General features: G+C 43.1%; 1 protein-coding gene across 8 annotated transcripts in view; it reads left to right on the top strand.

The window, feature by feature from the left end:
* The window catches only part of nav1a (neuron navigator 1a), an 88,366-nt gene that overhangs the window by 38,686 nt on the left and 26,296 nt on the right, over nucleotides 1-23,384 (top strand). For 3 of the 8 annotated variants that reach the window (XM_013136224.4, XM_020044992.3, XM_020044997.3), the window contains 10 exons: nucleotides 1,389-1,527; nucleotides 9,586-9,856; nucleotides 14,277-14,707; nucleotides 15,001-15,560; nucleotides 15,902-16,429; nucleotides 17,067-17,188; nucleotides 17,268-17,453; nucleotides 18,819-18,898; nucleotides 20,490-20,513; nucleotides 23,023-23,100. In XM_013136224.4, the coding sequence (XP_012991678.3) occupies nucleotides 1,389-1,527; nucleotides 9,586-9,856; nucleotides 14,277-14,707; nucleotides 15,001-15,560; nucleotides 15,902-16,429; nucleotides 17,067-17,188; nucleotides 17,268-17,453; nucleotides 18,819-18,898; nucleotides 20,490-20,513; nucleotides 23,023-23,100 (2,419 nt within the window). The remainder of the gene's footprint in view (nucleotides 1-1,388; nucleotides 1,528-9,585; nucleotides 9,857-14,276; nucleotides 14,708-15,000; nucleotides 15,561-15,901; nucleotides 16,430-17,066; nucleotides 17,189-17,267; nucleotides 17,454-18,818; nucleotides 18,899-20,489; nucleotides 20,514-23,022; nucleotides 23,101-23,384) is intronic. The other 5 variants (XM_020044998.3, XM_020044994.3, XM_020044995.3 and 2 more) reach the window with 4 other exon arrangements.

Raw genomic sequence — 23,384 nt, 5'->3', positions numbered from 1 at the left:
TAGGGAAACAGGTGAGGGCGATAAACAACAAAACAAGAGTCCATGATCCAAACGAGGAAAGAGGGCATTGGATGTCACTGGCCCAGAAATCCTGCCATGGTCAGGATGTGACACTTTATTTCGTTGACCCTCTTTGATTTGCCATCAGTCTTTGTTTCCACTACTTGACATTCTAGTACTGTTCACAGGAACATTTTGAAAAATTATGACAAATGAAATATATCAAACAAATATTCACACTTCATGTAAGCTGTTGGGTAGATAGAGAGTACTTAAAGTAAATGGTTAACTAGCAGTACTACACAGAGATAGATTAAGAATAAAATATACTTGTGATAAGTAGAGCATGAGTAGTCAAGCTAAAAATATCATTATTTTCTAATTTCCTAGGCTGTCTGAAAGGTCCTCTACTATAGCACACTTTCATTCAATTAAGAAACGCTAGGAACATTTCAGAATATTTTTCGAATTCATTTACTTTTGCTTCCATGCCTGTTCATGTGTGTATGACTGTGTATTTGTCACAGTTTTTCTATATGTTATGTAACACTAAAGCTGAACCAAATGCAGACGCAACTCAAAGACAACGGACACGAAACAATGTATAGATTATCTTGATACGAACACAGTGATACATTTGTAGTGTCCAGTAATGAGAGCCGGTGTCCTGTGTGAGCTTAAGGGTTGCATTGCCAATAGGAATTTGGCATGTAAATATGGTGATAGTACTGTGATGTCTCAGCCCTGCTACAACATGTCATTGTCCCTGATAAACATGGAATTGGCATGTAAATATGGTGATAGTACTGTGATGTCTCAGCCCTGCTACAACATGTCATTGTCCCTGATAAACATGGAATTGGCATGTAAATATGGTGATAGTACTGTGATGTCTCAGCCCTGCTACAACATGTCATTGTCCCTGATAAACATGGAATTGGCATGTAAATATGGTGATAGTACTGTGATGTCTCAGCCCTGCTACAACATGTCATTGTCCCTGATAAACATGGAATTGGCATGTAAATATGGTGATAGTACTGTGATGTCTCAGCCCTGCTACAATATTTCATTGTCCCTGATAAACATGGAATTAGCATGTAAATATGGTGGTAGGATTGTGAGGTCCAAGCCCTGCAAAAACAAGTCATCGTCCCTAACAAAGGGATAATGTATGTGGTGCTGTTATAACAAAGAGATAATGTATGTGGTGCTGTTATAACAAAAAAATGTATGTGGTGCTGTTATAACATAGGGATAATGTATGTGGTGCTGTTATAACATAGGGATAATGTATGTGGTGCTGTTATAACATAGGGATAATGTATGTGGTGCTGTTATAACATGTTGATTGTCCTAATGGCTTCTTCCTCCTTTTTCTCATCTAGCTGGGATGAGAGCAGCTCTATCAGCAGTGGTTTGAGTGACGGGTCTGACAACCTATCATCTGAGGAGTTCAATGTTAGCCCCACTCTCAACTCACTTCCCACCACTCTAGTTGGCCCACGCAGAAACTCTACTATAGTTGTGAGTACATCCTGCATCATTATACTACAACCTTGTTTCCAAAAAGTTGTGACGCCGCGTGAAATGCAAATAAAACCAGAATGCAATGATGTGTAAAACATTTATCCCTATATTTAATTGAATATAAAACAAAGACAGCATATAATTTCCATTTTAATGATTTAGCAGACATGTGTATACAGAGCAAATTACAATAAGTGCATTCTGCTTTAGTTGTCTTGGAAAGTACATATTCCTTCAACAAAGCCATTTGTTGGCAAAGTCAGTGCCAGAGAAATCAAAAATACGTTTTTTTTTCCTTTTTCGGGTGGTGTGTGTAGGGGGGTACACACGCTAATTAAGATACTCTTCAAAGAGGTAGGATTTCAGCTGTTTTCAGAAGATTGGCAGGGACTTTGCTGTCCTGGCTTCAAGGGGATGTTTGTTCCACCATTGAGGTGTCAAGACAGAGAAGAGTTTTGTTTTGGCTGTGCGGAAGATGCCCACCTGTGAGGGTTGGGTGGCCAAAAGACATCAAGTGGCAGGTCTGAGTGCACGGGCAGGGTTGTAGGGGGTGACATGGGTGAATTTGGGAAGGTTGAACATAAAATGGGCTGCAGGGTTCTGGATAAGTTGCAGGGGCTTGATGGCACAAGCAGGGAGCCCAGTCAACAGTGCTGGGCTCCCTGCAATAGTCCAGATGAGAGATGACAAGTGACTGGATCAGAACCTGAGCCAGTTCCTATGTAATGTAGGGTTGTATTTTTGCGGATGTTGTAAAGCATTAATCTATAACAGTGAGTCACTGCCTTGGATGTTTGCATAAAGCAACAAGTTCTTGTCGAGTGTCACGCCAAGGTTCTTTGCACTCTGTGTGGGGACTACCATGGAGTGGTCAACCATGATGGACAGATCTTGGAGTGGGCAGGCGTTTCCCAATGCTCAGAGCCTAATGCTCAGAGTTTCTGTGGTGTGGGGAGCCTAATGCTCAGAGTTTCTGTGGTGTGGGGACCCTAAGGCTCAGAGTTTCTGTGGTGTGGGGAGCCTAATGGTCAGAGTTTCTGTGGTGTGGGGAGCCTAATGCTCAGAGTTTCTGTGGTGTGGGGAGCCTAATGGTAACAGTTTCTGTGGTGTGGGGAGCCTAATGGTCAGAGTTTCTGTGGTGTGGGGAGCCTAATGGTCAGAGTTTCTGTGGTGTGGGGAGCCTAACGGTCAGAGTTTCTGTGGTGTGGGGAGCCTAAGGCTCAGAGATTCTGTGGTGTGGGGAGCCTAAGGCTCAGAGATTCTGTGGTGTGGGGAGCCTAATGGTCAGATCTTTTGTGGTGTGGGGAGCCTAATGGTCAGATCTTTTGTGGTGTGGGGAGCCTAATGGTCAGATCTTTTGTGGTGTGGGGAGCCTAATGGTCAGATCTTTTGTGGTGTGGGGAGCCTAATGCTCAGAGTTTCTGTGGTTCCTTAATCAGATGTGTGGGTTGTTGCTGCAAATGGAAATGTGTTCTCTGTTGACTTACCTGGTAAAATAAGCATTAAAACATTCTCAGCTGACTTACCTGGTACAATAGCATTAAAACATTCTGACAAGCAGTGAACCATTTGATGGGTGAATATTAAGGTTTGTAGTGGATGACAGCAAATTCCATGTCAGGAGAGTAGTCCTCGCACCAACCCTGGCCTAATGACATGCAAATGTTTAGCAAGTAATACTGGGATTCCTAGAATTAATATAGATCAGCTTGGTTGATAAAGGTTGTAGGAGAGAAAGAGCGAGATGTATTGTGTTAGTGGAGGCACTGTAACCATAACATTTATAGTGCCGGGATGCTGAGCGGCAGTGTAACCATAACAACTGTAGTACGGGGATGCTGAGAGGTAGTGTAACCATAACAACCGTAGTGCAAGGATGCTGAGAGGCAGAATGAGGCTTTGTCTCTTGCAGAACACAGAAGGACACTCAAACACACATATATAACATTTCCATTTTTGAGAAAATTGTATCTGAATGGTTTTTAAATGTATGGACACTCAATGCCTTCTCCAGGCAGCTACACTGCCCACCACAGCTGAAACAGAGCAGGACCTGGACAACTGCTTTCTGATAAGACAAGACATAAGAGTTTTGAGGCAGCACACTGCAAGCTTGTGTCTGTGGCCAAGACTGCCAAATAGCCTGCGTTTAATTCTGCAGCTGTCCAAGCTCACTACTCCTCATCAAATTTACACTGACTCCCTACGAGGGGCTGGTACTTAAGGAGCTTTTCTTCCAAGTCCTGTTTCATCTAGCAATCGAAGGAGCAACACATTTACAAAATGACAACCCATAAAACAACATTATCTGTCTTATTTTGCATGCTTGAAAACACATTATTTTCAGTGTCTTCCCAGGCTCCTGTGACAGCAAAATAATGTCTGTATTGTTTTTAAGACCACCTGAATGACCTCAAGTAACTCATGGATTTTGTTTACAACAACCATTAGAACATGGCAACAGACTACGTTATAGTTAAGCCAGGGTGAAACACACACACATCTGCAGACCCGGCTTTAATTCAGCTGGAAGAACCAGAACCTCTCTCCACATTAACCATATCAAGTAACCCATAACATAATTTTTGTCTGTTCTGTTTGTCTGATTTGCTATGTTCACCTCGAAACACCATTTTGAAAGCGTTAAGCTACCTAACTACCCAAGGAAGCTAACATTCACTAAAACAGACAAAGTAAACAAACATCAACTGAGGGGAATCCACACATAATGTACATATATAAGGTATGATACAACCATAAATTTTTCTTTTAATATGCTAGTCACAACTTTAGCCAGTTAGTTTCTTGGCTTGCTGGCTAACGTTCAGGGCTTTAAGTATGGAACCACCACCATTAGCTTTGTTAATATGTGCTAGCTTGTGAAAACTTGTTTTGTTAACAGCTAAAATAACTTTCAACATTTGCTTCACCAGTGTGTATGGCTATGAAAGCAGAATGTGTCAAATATACACTCACCTAAAGGATTATTAGGAACACCTGTTAAATTTCTCATTAATGCAATTATCTAATCAACCAATCACATGGCAGTTGCTTCAATGCATTTAGGGGTGTGGTCCTGTTCAAGACAATCTCCTGAACTCCAAACTGAATGTCAGAATGGGAAAGAAAAATTATTTAAGCAATTTTGAGCGTGGCATGGTTGTTGGTGCCAGACGGGCCGGTCTGAGTATTTCACAATCTGCTCAGTTACTGGGATTTTCACGCGCAACCATTTCTAGGGTTTACAAAGAATGGTGTGAAAAGGGAAAAACATCCAGTATGCGGCAGTCCTGTGGGCGAAAATGCCTTGTTGATGCTAGAGGTCAGAGTAGAATGGGCCGACTGATTCAAGCTGATAGAAGAGCAACTTTGACTGAATGAACCACTCGTTACAACCGAGGTATGCAGCAAAGCATTTGTGAAGCCACAACACGCACAACCTTGAGGCAGATGGGCTACAACAGCAGAAGACCCCACCGGGTACCACTCATCTCCACTACAAATAGGAAAAAAAGGCTACAATTTGCATGAGCTCACCAAAATTGGACAGTTGAAGACTGGAAGAATGTTGCCTGGTCTGATGATTCTCAATTTCTGTTGAGACATTCAGGTGGTAGAGTCAGAATTTGGCATAAACAGAATGAGAACATGGATCCATCATGCCTTGTTACCACTGTGCAGGCTAGTGGTGGTGGTGTAATGGTGAGGGGGATGTTTTCTTGGCACACTTTAGGCCCCTTAGTGCCAATTGGGCATCGTTTAAATGCCACGGCCTACTTGAGCATTGTTTCTTACCATGTCCATCCCTTTATGACCACCATGTACCCATCCTCTGATGGCTACTTCCAGCAGGATAATGCAGTGCTGAGCGTTTCTGAATTGGAGCGGAGGCAAACGACGAGGAGACGCAGCCCACGGGTTAAATGCATTGAGCAATCATACAAAGGTTTTCCTTACACAGTTTTATAATAAATATCAGGAGACATTTAATATATGCATTATTTCATAGTAACCATAAAAGTTGCGACCTTGGTTGGGAATTAATATCCTAGCTATATATTTTCATATATTCTGGGGCGCATAATCTATTGCACGGTGAAGTCATCCAAGTAATGTTAGGATATTGTTTTAAGTGTGTATTTATTATATACATATACACAAGTGTGAACTAGCATCAATTGGTAGACTTATTGAATATTATAGATATGAGTGCAATAAGTTTATGAATAGTGGGATAGCTCACTACAACCACATAGTGAGAATTAAGAAGAAAAATTTATACACAGCAAAAATATAGCAAGGGGATAAAGATACCTATATTTACCCTAGCCATAACACCTAACCCTAGCCATAACACCTAACCCTAAACCTATCTGGTAACACTTACACCCAAAATTAACTCCAATTGCACAATACTCAAAAAAGTTAAGGGACACCTAAATCACACATCGGGTCTCGAATAATGAAATATATTTCTGTAGTGTGGTAATATCACATATCAAAAATCTTTACTGTACATTGTGTAATTTGTTAAAAACAAAGTGACGTAAAAAAGGTCAATAGAAACCAAAATCACCAACCAATTGAGGGCTGGCTTGAAACTCACACCGAAAATCTGAACAAAACAATTGAAATCACAGGGTGTTCCAATCTGCATGAATTTCATCACAGCAACTCATAATGTGACTCAGTAGTGTGTATGGGCCCTGTGCGCCTTTGTGCACTCCTGAAAACGTCTGGGCATGTTCCTGATGAGACGGCGGATGGTGTCCTGGGGGATCTCCTTCCAGACCTGGATCAGGACATCAGTGAGCCCCTGGACAGTCTGTGGTGCTACTTGGTGGCGTCAGATGCACCGATACATAGTCCCCTACTGTCTTTAGTCCCCTACTGCTTCAATCAGGCCACTGTCATCCCTGTCCCGAAGAAACCTTCCATCACCTGTCTGAACGACTACCGCACTGTAGCACTGAACTCCACCATCATGAAGTGCTTCGAGCGGCTGGTCAAAACTCACATTGGCTCCACCCTTCCTGACACCTTGGACCCCTTTCAATTTGCATACCGCCCCAATAGATCTACAGACGATGCCACACATCGCTCTCTCCCACATGGACAAAGGCAACACATACACCCATCAACCATAACATTATGACCACTGACAGGTGAAGTGAATAACACTGATACACCCATCAGCCATAACATTATGACCACTGACAGGTGAAGTGAATAACACTGATACACCCATCAGCCACAACATTATGACCACTGACAGGTGAAGTGAATAACACTGATACACCCATCAGCCATAACATTATGACCACTGACAGGTGAAGTGAATAACACTGAAACACCCATCAGCCATAACATTATGACCACTGACAGGTGAAGTGAATAACACTGATACACCCATCAGCCATAACATTATGACCACTGACAGGTGAAGTGAATAACACTGAAACACCCATCAGCCATAACATTATGACCACTGACAGGTGAAGTGAATAACACTGATACACCCATCAGCCATAACATTATGACCACTGACAGGTGAAGTGAATAACACTGATACACCCATCAGCCATAACATTATGACCACTGACAGGTGAAGTGAATAACACTGATACACCCATCAGCCATAACATTATGACCACTGACAGGTGAAGTGAATAACACTGATACACCCATCAGCCATAACATTATGACCACTGACAGGTGAAGTGAATAACACTGATACACCCATCAGCCATAACATTATGACCACTGACAGGTGAAGTGAATAACACTGATACACCCATCAGCCATAACATTATGACCACTGACAGGTGAAGTGAATAACACTGATACACCCATCAGCCATAACATTATGACCACTGACAGGTGAAGTGAATAACACTGATACACCCATCAGCCATAACATTATGACCACTGACAGGTGAAGTGAATAACACTGATACACCCATCAGCCATAACATTATGACCACTGACAGGTGAAGTGAATAACACTGAAACACCCATCAGCCATAACATTATGACCACTGACAGGTGAAGTGAATAACACTGATACACCCATCAGCCATAACATTATGACCACTGACAGGTGAAGTAAATAACACTGAAACACCCATCAGCCATAACATTATGACCACTGACAGGTGAAGTGAATAACACTGATACACCCATCAGCCATAACATTATGACCACTGACAGGTGAAGTGAATAACACTGAAACACCCATCAGCCATAACATTATGACCACTGACAGGTGAAGTGAATAACACTGATACACCCATCAGCCATAACATTATGACCACTGACAGGTGAAGTGAATAACACTGATACACCCATCAGCCATAACATTATGACCACTGACAGGTGAAGTGAATAACACTGATACACCCATCAACCATAACATTATGACCACTGACAGGTGAAGTGAATAATACTGATACACCCATCAGCCATAACATTATGACCAATGACAGGTGAAGTAAATAACACTGAAACACCCATCAGCCATAACATTATGACCACTGACAGGTGAAGTAAATAACACTGAAACACCCATCAGCCATAACATTATGACCACTGACAGGTGAAGTAAATAACACTGAAACACCCATCAGCCATAACATTATGACCAATGACAGGTGAAGTAAATAACACTGAAACACCCATCAGCCATAACATTATGACCACTGACAGGTGAAGTAAAAAACACTGAAACACCCATCAGCCATAACATTATGGCCTCAAAGCAAAAATATTTCAGGAATGTTTTGAGGAACACGACAACGGGTTTAAGGTGTTGACTTGGCCTCGAAATTCCACAGATCTCAATCCAATCGAACATCTTTGGAATGTGCTGGACAAACAAGTCTGATCCATGGAGGCCCCAACTTGCAACTTAAAGGATCTGCTGCTAACATCTTTGTACCAGATACCACAGCACACCTTCAGATGTCTAGTGGAGTCCATGCCTCGACGGGTCAGGGCTGTTTTGGCGGCAAAAGGGGGACCTACACAATATTAGGCAGGTGGTCATAATGTTATGGATGATCGGTGTACGTGATGATGCTGTCTGAGGACTACTGCACTGCATTCAACATTATTGTGCCCCCCAAGCTTGTTCCTAAGCTCAGGGCCCTGGGACTCAACACCTTCCTCTGCAATTGGATCATGGACTTCCTGACGGGCAGACCCAAGGTGGTGAGAATGGGCAACATCACCTCTTTTGCACTGACCCTGAGCACTGGTGTCCCACAGGGCCACTTCCAGACTCACAAACAGTTTTTTTCCCTCAGGGCATGAGGCTCTTCAGCAATCCATGATCATATTGATCACACTTTCCAGATGTCCAGATTTCCAGGCATTAGAATATTCCTTTGCATGTACCATTCATAAGCATTTTACACTCATATGTATCTATAATATTCAATACTTCTAACATACTGTTCATACTTCCCATCTTACTCTTTCAAAAATTGATGCTACTTTAAATGTTTATGTAAATTACTGCATACTTGCCAAATCAGTCAGGAAGGATAAGGAGAGAGCAATTGTCTGTAGCCACCACCTGCAAAACCATTCCCTTTTTAGGGGTTGTCTTGCTGTTGCCTCTCCTGTGCACCTGTGGTCACTTTCATTTGCACCAAAACAGGGGACATTGATTCACAATTGCTTATGCTTCCTAACTGGACAGATTGATATCCCTGAAGTTGAATTGAGTTGGTGTTATGATTACGTGTTGCCTTAATGTTTTTGAGCAGTGTATTTCTGGCCAGTTCAATCCTAACCCCTAAGCCGGACATCAGATTTGTAGGGACAAATCTTTCAGGTTTTACTGTGTTTGTGGTCTTTGGGTCCCACGGGTACACATTTTGATGTATCTCACATGTACATACACCTCTCTTTCTCTCTCTCTCTCCTCACTCCTCTCTCTTCCCCTCTTCTCTCTCACCTGACCTCTCCTCTCTCCACACCACTTCTCCTCCTCACCTCTTCTTCTATCCTCCTCATCTCTCCTCTTTTCTGACCTCTCCTCTCTTTCTCCAGCTACGAACAGATACAGAGAAACGGTTGGAGAGCAGTCTGTCATGGGACAGTGATGATGTCAGCTCTTCTGTCACCAAGTCTCCAAGCCAAAGCTATGACACAAATAGCCTGAAGACCCGCCCACAGGGGGAGGGGTTGGAACCAAGGGGCCAACTGAAGAAGCCCCACACACTCAGGCCATCAAATGGGGCATTGAAGAAGAGGCGTAATCTTCCTGTTGGAATCTCCTCCCCCGTCACTCACGTTTCAACACGTGGGCTGAAAGTGACAGGTAGAATACAAACATACATACTTGTCTGCTGTTAACACACTGCCACTCTAACAACCTTGAAGATGTTTGTTTTACCCACTTTTTGTTAACGTGTCCTGAAGCACCAGGAGATGACAGATTTTCAAGTGGTATATGGGGGTTTGTTTATCCTTCTTTTTCTGTCCCCTGTCTTTATCTTATGTGTCTTCCTCTCTTTCTGTCCTCAATCTCTCTCTTATTTCTCTTCCTCTCTCTGGCCTATATCTCTTTCTTATGTCTCTTCCTCTCTCTGGCCTCTATCTATCTCTTATTTCTCTTCCTCTCTCTGGCCTCTATCTATCTCTTATTTCTCTTCCTCTCTCTGGCCTCTATCTATCTCTTATTTCTCTTCCTCTCTCTGGCCTCTATCTCTCTCTTATTTCTCTTCCTCTCTCTGGCCTCTATCTCTCTCTTATTTTTCTTCCTCTCTCTCTGTCCTCTGTCTCTCTCTTATTTCTCTTCCTCTCCCTGGCCTCTATCTCTCATTTCTCTTCCTCTCTCTGTCCTCTATCTCTCTCTTATTTCTCTTCCTCTCTCTGGCCTCTATCTCTCTCTTATTTCGCTTCCTCTCTCTGGACTCTATCTCTCTCTTATTTCGCTTCCTCTCTCTGGCCTCTATCTCTCTCTTATTTCTCTTCCTCTCTCTGGCCTCTATCTCTCTCTTATTTCGCTTCCTCTCTCTGGCCTCTATCTCTCTCTTATTTTTCTTCCTCTCTCTCTGTCCTCTGTCTCTCTCTTATTTCTCTTTCTCTCTGTCCTCTGTCTCAATGTATCAAACACCCACTGCCAGCCCGACACACAGACACACATCTGTGCAAACAAACACACAAACATACACACAAACGCATACACAAACATACACACAAACATACACACAAACACACATACAAACATACACACAGACAGAGACAGCTGTGTGTTTCCTATCCAGTGGTCCAGCCTCTCCCATACAGAGAGCATTTTATAGTTAGAAAATAAGCCTTACAAGGAACTGAATGTGTTTGACACAGTTTAGAACACACACACACAAGAGCACAATAGCTGGGTTTGTGTAGCTGGCTGTTACACACACACACACACACCCAAACACACTCTGAAACACACACACCCACACCAAAACACACTCTGAAACACACACACACACAATAAAAAAACAACATGGTGGCCTGTAAACCAGTGAAGCCTAACTATTGACAGATACAGCTTGTTCAGATGGTAGGTGATGTCAGTTAAAAAAGTCAGCTTTAATATCCAGCTCTGGCTCCTCTCTCCCTAGCGTGCAACAAATTCAGGGATTTGAATGAGGAAATAAAGAAATCTGTTAAAACTCTTCCATAAGACAGCCATCTCACCTTACTGTGAAATATCATGTCACTGTATTCAGTCCAGTATTCCTCCAGCAACTTGTGGAATTGAAGGTGATTCAGTTCCCTCGCAATAATAATGATCACCACACGCACAATGTGCTGTATAACATTCTGTCTGTCACAAGGGCTTTCAGAAAATCCTCTCCTTGTGTTTGTCCCTGAAGAGGCGGTAAACATAAAAGTTCCTGTCTGAACGACTCGTTTAGGCTCAGGAAGCAGACCCTTACATCTGTGGAAGCGGACCCTTATATCTGTGGAAGCAGACCCTTATATCTGTGGAAGCGGACCCTTATATCTGTGGAAGCGGACCCTTATATCTGTGGAAGCGGACCCTTACATCTGTGGAAGCGGACCCTTATATCTGTGGAAGCGGACCCTTACATCTGTGGAAGCGGACCCTTATATCTGTGGAAGCGGACCCTTATATCTGTGGAAGCGGACCCTTATATCTGTGGAAGCGGACCCTTATATCTGTGGAAGCGGACCCTTACATCTGTGGAAGCGGACCCTTATATCTGTGGAAGCGGACCCTTACATCTGTGGAAGCGGACCCTTACATCTGTGGAAGCGGACCCTTATATCTGTGGAAGCGGACCCTTACATCTGTGGAAGCGGACCCTTACATCTGTGGAAGCGGACCCTTACATCTGTGGAAGCGGACCCTTATATCTGTGGAAGCGGACCCTTATATCTGTGGAAGCGGACCCTTACATCTGTGGAAGCGGACCCTTACATCTGTGGAAGCGGACCCTTATATCTGTGGAAGCGGACCCTTACATCTGTGGAAGCGGACCCTTACATCTGTGGAAGCGGACCCTTACATCTGTGGAAGCGGACCCTTACATCTGTGGAAGCGGACCCTTATATCTGTGGAAGCGGACCCTTATATCTGTTGAAGCGGACCCTTACATCTGTGGAAGCAGACCCTTATATCTGTGGAAGCGGACCCTTACATCTGTGGAAGCGGACCCTTATATCTTTGTATTCATCAAGTACAAATCATGACGCCACGGATACATCTGTAATCAGTTGCTTACCGATGTCCACGCCAATATCTTCTATGTGCCTTGTTATGGTAGAGTCTGAGAGTTGCAGTCCCTTAATTTGCGCAAAAATAGCTTCCTTGTAGGTCTGGGCGATAAAGCAATATCGATATTTATCACAATAAAACATTTTACAATTTCAATGATAAACATGTAACCAATTATCGATAAAATCCTATTTTTGTGGAGTAAAGATATCCTCAACTTACACCGCAAACCTGCTATAAACAGCCAATGAAACTTACTGCAAAATGAACCATGGGATGAGAAAAATTATCGTGATAAATGTTTTTGCCATATCGACCAGCCCTACTTCCTTGTTTGTGAAATCCAAAAAATATTCTTTGACTATTTCTGTGTCTGTGAAGACCATGTTTCTCCAAGCAATCTCATATGAGTTGCGCTATTTTGTTGTTTCTGAGGTTGCTTTGTGGCGGTTATGTTTTGTCAAAGTGGGCAGCATGGTGTCACTGGAAATGGCACTCTAAATTTGCTTGTTTAAAACAAGTGATTGGCTTCTGGCAAATAAGACAAAGTGAGCTAGTCCCCTCATGCAGTACAAAAAATACTTGTCTGTTCATTTCTCTTGGAACTCTGTGTTTGTTTTGAATTGACCGTATCCTTCTCTTAGGCACCGAAGCCCCGTTAGCAAGTTGCATTTCCCCGCCACCATCTTCCTGATTGGTCCCCCGGTGGTTGTTCATTCATAACTGTCACGCTGTTCTCCAGCTCTTTCCCCTAATTTTCATTGTAAATCGATTACTTTTTTTACAATAAATGTATCCATGTCAACAAGACTGCAAAAGTAGCTAATAGAAAACTGATATGGGTTAGCCGCTGTAGATGAGTAGTTACTTTCTATTTCCAAATGTTCTGTTTTGGCCTTTCTGTTCAACAGCTGCGCTAGACTGCCATCTATCAGCCGTCCAGGGAACAATAGATATATTCAATGAAGTGATTCTGCCACGGAATTAAACAAAGTACATTTAAATTGTATTTTTGTTATGTATAATGAATGGAAAATAAGAAAACCACCGCGAGCCACAAATGAAGGGCTTGCGGGCCACAAGTGGCCCCCAGTCTGCACAATGAGTACCACTGGGCTAGGGTATTCAATATAACAGCCTTCTCATTAGACTCAGTTATTTGAGCGTGACAGACAGTGTTGTGTGTTATTCTAGCGTGACAGATAGTGTAGTGTGTGTTAAGCTCTTGGGTGTGTGGGTTGAGCGCTTGGGTGTGTGGGTTGAGCGCTTGGGTGTGTGGGTTGAGCGCTTGGGTGTGTGGGTTGAGTGCTTGGGTGTGTGGGTTGAGTGCTTGGATGTGTGGGTTGAGCGCTTGGGTGCTTGGATGTGTGGGTTGAGTGCTTGGGTAGGTGGGTTGAGCACTTGGGTGTGTGGGTGTGTGGGTTGAGTGCTTGGATATGTGGGTTGAGTGCTTGGGTATGTGGGTTGAGTGCTTGGGTGTGTGGGTTGAGTGCTTGGGTGTGTGGGTTGTGCTCTAGGGTGTGTGGGTTGAGCGCTTGGGTGTGTGGGTTGAGCGCTTGGGTGTGTGGGTTGAGCGCTTGGGTGTGTGGGTTGAGCTCTTGGGTGTGTGGGTTGAGCGCTTGGGTGTGTGGGTTGAGCGCTTGAGTGTGTGGGTTGAGTGCTTGGGTGTGTGGGTTGAGCGCTTGGGTGTGTGGGTTGAGTGCTTGGGTGTGTGGGTTGAGTGCTTGGGTGTGCGGGTTGAGCGCTTGGGTGTGTGGGTTGACTGCTTGGGTGTGTGGTTTTAGTGCTTGCAGGTGGAGTGAATATATTTTTAGCTGCCGCAGAGATGCAAATAAAATAAAAATATTTCCATTGACACACCAGATTTAGATAGACAGGGGCTATGTCAGTGACGTATTCCTGGAAAGTGCTGAGAATTATGTCAGATAATGGGGATAAGAAAAACCTTTGAATGTTATAAAATGTTTTATCACATTCATAAGTCTCTCCCTTATTCTCCTTCCAGGCGTACCGTCAGATAAGTACGAGTTAGCGGTGCGGTCTTCTGGTCTGCAGAGGTCGTGTTCTGACGCTGGTAATGGTAAAGAACACAAGGGCGGAGCCAGCGATCCATGTAAACCTCCCTTAGGTGTTGCGCGCTCAGCCCAGCCTCCAACCACACCCAGCCAGACTCGTCCATCATCTGCTACACCCTCTACCGGAAGCTTTGGCTACAGGAAGCCTGGTGTCTCTATGGCCAGTGGATCACGCAGTTCAACCAGCATGGTGACACCGTCTGGGGGAGTGGCAATCTCCAGCGGAAAAACCTGCAAGTCTTCCAGTATACCTGTTAAACCATCGGTGGTCGGGGTCAATGTTGGGAGGAAGACCAGTCTGGACGTTACAAGAACTGATCACACCAGCTTCACTTCCCCCAATGCTAGAAACAATGTGCAGGTACAGAACCATTCAGCTTCTTTATAGAATTAAAGAGGGAGATGGATGAGGCTCTGTTGGGGAGTCCAGCCACTGTGCTTCAACTTCTGTGTTGCTCTTTGGCGTTTCAGGCTGGGTATCTGTAAAAGTGCTTTGTGACAACTGCTGATGTAAAAAAGGCTTTATATAGTGAATAGGATTATAAAGGGGGCTTCTTTGCATAAGCATAGAAATGACTTTTTACAGACCTCTATTTACAGAAGTGGATGAAAGGTTGAGATTATACATAATAATGTATTTTGTCCTTATTCCAGTACCGTTCCCTCCCCCGGCCAGCTAAGACCACCCTGAGCACACCTGGAGGTCGACCCGTCAGCAGCATTATAGACAACAGCAGATCTGGCAACCCCAGTCCAACACAGCAGTACTGCCTCAAACCTAGCAACCCCAGTCCAACACAGCAGTACTGCCTCAAACCTAGCAACCCCAGTCCAACACAGCAGGGCTCCAGGATGAAAGAGCCAGGGTCAGGGCTTGGGATGGGAGGGTTGGGGAAGGCAGGGAGGCATGGTGGGATACCTAGCTCCAGTCCCAGCCTACTCCCCAGTCCCAGCTCCCGTTCCAACTCCATTGGAGTCAACCAGACGGATCGGGAGAAAGAAAGAGCCAAAGCTATAGCTGGAAAAATAGGAGGGATGGATGGAGAGGCTCTATGGACCCGGGAGGAAAGGGCCAGGGTGGAGGCAGCAGAGCTAGAGTCAGAATGTGTGAAGGCTGGTCCTCCTCAGAAGACCGCAGAGGAGAAGGGAGGACAGATGATTGGACTGAGGACTGGGGGGAGGGCCTGTGAGCTGCCCTCCCCTAAAACACACAGGTACACACATGCGCACACACGCAAGCAAGCACACACGTGCGCACACATACATGTAGTGCAGTTTACATAATACTATATGTGTCCCCTGTCTCCCTCTTCTCCTCCCCCCCTTCTCCCCTCCCCCATCTCCCTCTTCTCCTCGCTCTCTGTCTCCCTCTTCTCCTCGCTCTCTGTCTCCCTCTTCTCCTCGCTCTCTGTCTCCCTCTTCTCCTCGCTCTCTGTCTCCCTCTTCTCCTCCCTCCCTGTCTCCCTCTGCTTATCCCCCTGTCTCCCTCTTCTCCTCTTTTCCTCTCTCCCTCTCCTCTCCTCCCCCGTTCCCCTCTTCTCCTTTTCCTCTGCAGAATGTCAGGTGTTAGGACCCTGGGGAAACCTTCCTCTACACCTCTTCAGGACAGTCTGACCTCCTTCCCCAACATGAACTCTAACCCCAATCTGACCTCTTACCCTAACCTGACTTCTAACCCAGATGGTCTAGAGCCCCAGGCCCCCTTTTCTCTTAGTGTGCCCCCCTATTCCTCCACCCCCACCCTGACTCCCAGCCCGGCGCCCCTTCTCAACGTCAACTCATCGGCCTGTTTCTCCAGCTCTGCATTAGGGGGTACAGGTGGTCCTGGGGTACTGGGGCAGAGGCAGGGGTCAGTGATAGGGGTAGAGTCGGGTGGATCACCACTGATCTACCCTCGCCTCTCGGGACTGCATCGGAGCATGGAGTCCCTGCCCCTCCAGATGAGCCTGGCTCCAGAGACTCCCAGCGACACAGAGGGAGCCGCATACCCAGGAACAGAGCCCAGAGACCAGGACGGACAGCAGGACAAAGGTCCTGATGGCTGGAGCTCTGGGAGTACAGCCCCTTTCACACTCATAGACAGGTGGGTGTCCAACACACCTAACACACAACATCACACACTCACTGGTTCTTGTTTAGTTGAATGGTGGAGCCAGAAGAGCGGTGGAGACAAAGGTGGAGCTCCCTCTAGTGGTCAGACAGAGACAGAGGTGGAGCTCCCTCTAGTGGTCAGACAGAGGTGGAGTTCCCTCTATTGATCAAGTGGTGACAGGACAGTGGAAGTTAACAGATGAAAAACTTTTTACTTTACCTTTTTTACGAGGCAGGTCAGTTACAGGCCCAGCACTATAACCACTTGGCTTCCTGTATCTTACTCTTCCTCTCCTCTTATTCTGTAGAGCAATTTACAGTACGTGCAGACATTTAAAGAAAGCAAAACAACCCCATAGTGTAGTACTGAGTGCATTCCACTCAATTGATTAGCTATCAGAAAAAGTCAATGCTGGGAAGAAGACCATAAAAACAATAAGCAGAGTAAGCAAAGTTTTGAAAAAGTCAATAGACAGAAGTGGTGGCTGTAGAACTATTTTAGGTGCATTATGGAAAGGTATGTTTTCAGATGTTTCTGAAAATGGCCAGTTATCTTAACCTTGTTCCGCATTTGAGGTGCCAGGAAAGAGAAGTGTTTTGATCTGAATTGTCTGATCATGTGTCTATAGTTGCAGTGGTCCATCTCAGACAGTTGAGAGAAGAGAGGAAAGGAGACACTCTCACACCATCATGACTCCCCCTGCTCTGTTGCCCTCCCCCTCCTCCCTTCCGCGCACCAAGACAAATACAGGTCAGTCTACAGCTTCAATGGGAGGTAACTAGGAGGTCACTGAGAGGTCACTTCTGTAACATCTTTGTTCTCTCCCCAGTACCGCCACCCCTCTATGCCGCCCCACCCAGGATGACCAGGTCAAACAGCATTCCTATCCATGATGCATCTCTGGAGCTGTACAGAGCAACCACATTGGGCAGCTGTCTGTCGCTGTCTGACCGCCCCCGCAGTCTGGGAATGGTTCGGTCCGGTTCCTTCAGAGAGAGCCATTCCATTGACGAGGGTGAGATCAACTATGAACCAAAATGGAACCACAGTGTGTGGAATGTGTTTCTGTACAGTTTTTTTTACCTTGTGGTGGTACTTTTCACTTTTCTGTATCTTTTCTGTATTCTGTATCTGATAACTAATACACTGATTATAGATCTGATGACCAATACACTGATTATAGATCTGATGACCAATACACTGATTATAGATCTGATGACTAATACACTGATTATAGATCTGATGACTAATAAACTGATTATAGATCTGATGACTAATAAACTGATTATAGATTTGATAACTAATAAACTGATTATAGATCTGATGACCAATACACTGATTATAGATCTGATGACCAATACACTGATTATAGATCTGATGACCAATACACTGATTATAGATCTGATAACTAATAAACTGATTATAGATCTGATGACCAGTACACTGATTATAGATCTGATGACTAATACACTGATTATAGATCTGATGACCAAAACACTGATTATAGATCTGATGACCAAAACACTGATTATAGATCTGATGACCAATACACTGATTATAGATCTGATGACTAATAAACTGATTATAGATCTGATGACCAATACACTGATTATAGATTTGATAACTAATAAACTGATTATAGATCTGATAACTAATAAACTGATTATAGATCTGATGACCAATACACTGATTATAGATCTGATGACTAATAAACTGATTATAGATTTGATAACTAATAAACTGATTATAGATCTGATAAATAATAAACTGATTATAGATCTGATGACTAATAAACTGATTATAGATCTGATGACTAATAAACTGATTATAGATCTGATAAATAATACACTGATTATAGATCTGATGACCAATACACTGATTATAGATCTGATGACCAATACACTGATTATAGATCTAATGACTAATACACTGATTATAGATCTGATGACCAATACACTGATTATAGATCTAATGACTAATACACTGATTATAGATCTGATGACTAATACACTGATTATAGATCTAATGACTAATAAACTGATTATAGATCTGATGACTAATACACTGATTATAGATCTGATAAATAATACACTGATTATAGATCTGATGACCAATACACTGATTATAGATCTGATAAATAATAAACTGATTATAGATCTGATGACTAATACACTGATTATAGATCTGATGACTAATACACTGATTATAGATCTGATAAATAATAAACTGATTATAGATCTGATGACTAATAAGCTGATTATAGATCTGATGACTAATAAGCTGATTATAGATCTGATGACTAATAAGCTGATTATAGATCTGATGACTAATACACTGATTATAGATCCTTTTTAACAGTCTTCCTCCCTTTTCTCTCTAGTCCATGGTTCAGCCCTCTCTCTAGCCTCAGACTCTTCCTCAACATACTCCTCGGTGAGTGTCCCTGGCATGCAGTATCAGGTAGTTACTGTGTGTGGATATATAGTATATGTGTGTGTGTGTGTGTGTGTTTACATTGTGTGCATACAGTGGATACAAAAAGTCTACATACCCCTATTAAAATGCCAGGTTCTTGTAATGTAAAAGAATGAGAAAAAATCATGTCAGCACTTTTTCCACCTTTAATGTGACCTGTAACATGAACAATTCAATTGAAAAACAAACTGATATCTTTGACTAAAAACAAAACAAAAAAAACACAACCTGGTTGCATAAGTGTGCACACCCTTAAATAATAAAATATTTAATAATAAAAGGGCTCCTGTGCCCCTTCGGGGCAGGGACCCCTAATAATAATACTAATAATAATAATAGGGCTCCTGACTGAGCCCCTTTGGGGCAAAGACCCTTAATAATAATAATAATAATAATAATAGGGCTAATGATCTCCTTCGCAGCAAGTGCCCCAAACAATAATAATAGAGCTTCTGAGCCCCTTTGGGGCAAGGACCCTGAATAATAATAATAATAGGGCTCCTGAGCCCCTTCAGGGCAAGAACCCCTAATAATAATATTACTACTACTAATAATAATAATAATATCAATACTAGGGCTCCTGAGACCCTTTGGGGCAAGGACCTCTAATAATAATAATAATAAAAATAATAATAATAGGGCTCCTGAGCCCCTTGGGTGCAAGAAGCCCTAATAATAATAAGAATAAAAATAATAAGAATAACAGGACTCCTGAGCTCCTTCAGAGCAAGGACCACCAATAATAATAATAATAGGGCTCCTGAGCCCCTTTGGGGTAGGGACCCCTAATAATAATAATAATAATAATAATAATTAAAGGGCTCCTGAGCCCCTTCGGGGGCAAGGACCCATGAAAATAATAATAATAATAATTGGGCAAGGACCCCTATTATTGGATAGGCATGGCTAAAGATATGTTGGTAAGCGTTTGACGCGTCTCTCATATTTGCAAATATTAATAAACCTTTAGAATGTGCCTAGAGTATTTCATCTCTGTACTTCCTTCTTAAAGAGTTCTGATCGATAAAAATACCATCACAAGCTAGCCAGTGATGTGAGTCTTCATACTTTTGCCAGCCAGTGATGTGACTTCTAATACTGTAGCCAGTCAGCGATGTGAGTCTTCATACTGTAGCTAGCTGACACAATGTTGAAGATTTCCCTGCTAATCCCAAAATACATTGTGAATCTGACCAACGATACATAGCAGATTGCAATTTTACTTGAAATTAAACCTGCCTAAGTTCATTTACAAGCGGCATGAGACCACTTCGTTCATGAGGACCATGGTACAGGTATTTAGGGCTACCCGGATGGGACTGGTGAGTTCTCACAGATCAGACTAAAAGGGTTTCAACTAAAGCCAACACCTTAGATCTGAAAGTTTATGGACAACATGTCTCTTCTGTTTTTTTGTCTCCATATCTCTCTCTTTCTCCATCTGTCACTCTGTATTTCCCCACTCTGTCTACCTGGCTCTCTCTGTCTTTCTCTGTCTTTCTCTCCATTTCTGTCTTTTTTTTTTTTGCTTTCTTTCTCTCATTTTCTCACCATCTGTCTCTCACTGCTTCCCAAGGCTGAGGAAAGGATCCAGGGAGAGGTAAGTCTGGTCTCTCTCTTTCTGTTTCTCAATTCAATTTACTTTATTGGCATGATGTACTGTAACAATGTACATCTTGCCAAAGAATATCAGGAGTTAACATGAACTAATTCACTATAGAACATCATTAAAACAACGGTGAGTAAAAGAACAGCCAAGAAAAGAATTAACAAAGAATAATAACATTAATAATAACGATGAATACGGCTAAAACCTTCAGTAGCTACGTTATAGTAAGCCTAAAATAATACTGTTTATGGTTATATTGTGACTATTTCTATAGTTTTTTTTAAGTATGCATCCTGGCATGCTCTGGTTCAAATCCAGAGAAGGCATCATCTTTTGAATCATGGGCCAGCTGAACTAGTCTTGCCAGGTTCCCTTTCTTGTTTTATTATTAGTGGAGATTGGACTGATTCTGACCAAATTATTTGCTTGATCTTTTTGGTGTTTACTGCCATGGCCCTTGTCTGTAGGCCATGTTGTGTTTGACAGAAGGCTGTAAAGACCTTTCTACAGTGGGGAGAACAAGTATTTGATACACTGCCGATTTTGCAGGTTTTCCTACTTACAAAGCATGTAGAGGTTTTCTAGAGAAAATCACATTGTATGATTTTTAAATAATTAATTTGCATTTTATTGCATGACATAAATATTTGATCACCTACCAACCAGTAAGAATTCCGGCTCTCACAAACCTGTTCGTTTTTCTTTAAGAAGCCCTCCTGTTCTCCACTCATTACCTGTATTAACTGCACCTGTTTGAACTTGTTACCTGTATAAAAGGCACCTGTCCACACACTCAATCAAACAAACAGACTCCAACCTCTCCACAATGGCCAAGACCAGAGAGCTGTGTAAGGACATCAGGGATAAAATTGTAGACCTGCACAAGACTGGGATGGGCTACAGAACAATAGTCAAGCAGCTTGGTGAGAAGGCAACGACTGTTGGCGCAATTCTTAGATAATGGAAGAAGTTCAAGATGACGGTCAATCTCCCTCGGTCTGGGGCTCCATGCAAGATCTCACCTCGTGGGCCATCAATGATCATGAGGAAGGTGAGGGATCAGCCCAGAACTACACGGCAGGACCTGGTCAATGACCTGAAGAGAGCTGGGACCACAGTCTCAAAAAAAAAATTGTAACACACTATGCCGTCATGGATTAAAATCCTGCAGCGCACGCAAGGTCCCCCTGCTCAAGCCAGCGCATGTCCAGGCTCGTCTGAAGTTCGCCAATGACCATCTGGATGATCCTGAGGAGGAATGGGAGAAGGTCATGTGGTTCGATGAGACAAAAATGTAGCTCCACTCACCGTGTTTGTAAGAAGAAGAAGGATGAGTACAACCCCAAGAAAACCATCCCAACCGTGAAGCATGGAGGTGGAAACATCATTCTTTGGGGATGCTTTTCTGCAAAGGGACGACTGCACTTTATTGAGGGGAGGATGGATGGGGGCCATGTATCCCAAGATCTTGGCCTTCCCTCAGTAAGAGCATTGAAGAAGGGTCGTGGCTGGGTCCTCCAGCATGACAACGACCCGAAACACACAGCCAGGGCAACTAAGGAGTGGCTCCGTAAGAAGCATCTCAAGGTCCTGAAGTGGCCTAGCCAGTCTCCAGACCTGAACCCAATAGAAAATCTTTGAGGGAGCTGAAAGTCTGTATTTCCCAGCGACATCCCCGAAACCTGAGGGATCTGGAGAAGGTCTGTATGGAGGAGCGGGCCAAAATCCCTGCTGCAGTGTTTGCAAACCTGGTCAAGAACTACAGGAAACATATTCTCTCTGTAATTGCAAACAAAAGTTTCTGTACCAAATATTAGGTTCTGCTTTTCTGATGTATCAAATACTTATGTCATGCAATAAAATGCAATAACTTAATTTAATAATTACTTAAAAATCATACAATGTGATTTTCTCGATTGTTGTTTTAGACTCTGTCACTCACAGTTGAAGAGTACCCATGATAAAAATTACAGACTTCTACATGCTTTGTAAGTGGGAAAACCTGCACAATCGACAGTGTATCAAATACTCTCCCCACTGTATAACCAATATATGGTGGAGAATAACACCAGAGGCCTTGGATTTGTCTATAATGTTGGCCAAATTGTTATTATACATTTTTGAAGTGTGCATCCCTGGCGAAGTCCCCGTCCCGTTTATATTAATCTTTTTTTTTCTTGTCAATTTTTATACTGCACATGTTGCCAATATGCACTGGTATTTTTATGCCATATGTTTTTTTTTCTACACCTCTTTCAGTAACTTTGTAAACTATAACTAGTTCACTCCCTCTATTTCTCTCCCTTTCTCTGTGTCTCTCTCTCCATGTATTCTTCTTCAAGCCATCCTTAAATCTCATTTGGTCTACTTTTTTACAAGTCCAACTGATCTCACCAGGTTTTACTTCTTAACGTTTCTGTATGTGGAGAGACATTTCCCCATGTAACATTGTGTGTGTGTCTTTGTTTTTGTGTGTTTGTGCATGTTTGGTCTCACACAGCAAATCCGGAAGCTGAGAAGAGAGCTGGCATCATCACAAGAGAAGGTGGCTAACCTGACCACCCAGCTATCTGCTAATGTACGTAGGTTAACGTTTACTTCAAACCACCCATCTGCAGATATATTCAGTATTATGCTAATTCATAGACCACCCAGACAGCTATGTATGTATGTACAACTCTGTTTTCAAATAAGTTGGGGCGCTGAATAAAATGCAAATAAATACAGAATTATGTGCAAATCATTTATCACTATATTGAAATGAAAAAAGTAAAAAGAGAACATATCAAATGACATGCCCATTTTGAATTTGATGCCAGCAAGACGAATCTGATGTTACAACCCTGGGCAATTGTGATTGCA

Source organism: Esox lucius, chromosome 12, assembly GCF_011004845.1.
Source record: "Esox lucius isolate fEsoLuc1 chromosome 12, fEsoLuc1.pri, whole genome shotgun sequence".
NCBI lineage: Eukaryota > Metazoa > Chordata > Actinopteri > Esociformes > Esocidae > Esox > Esox lucius.
Note: the sequence above shows the minus strand (reverse complement) of the source record. Positions and strands in the feature narration are given on the sequence as shown.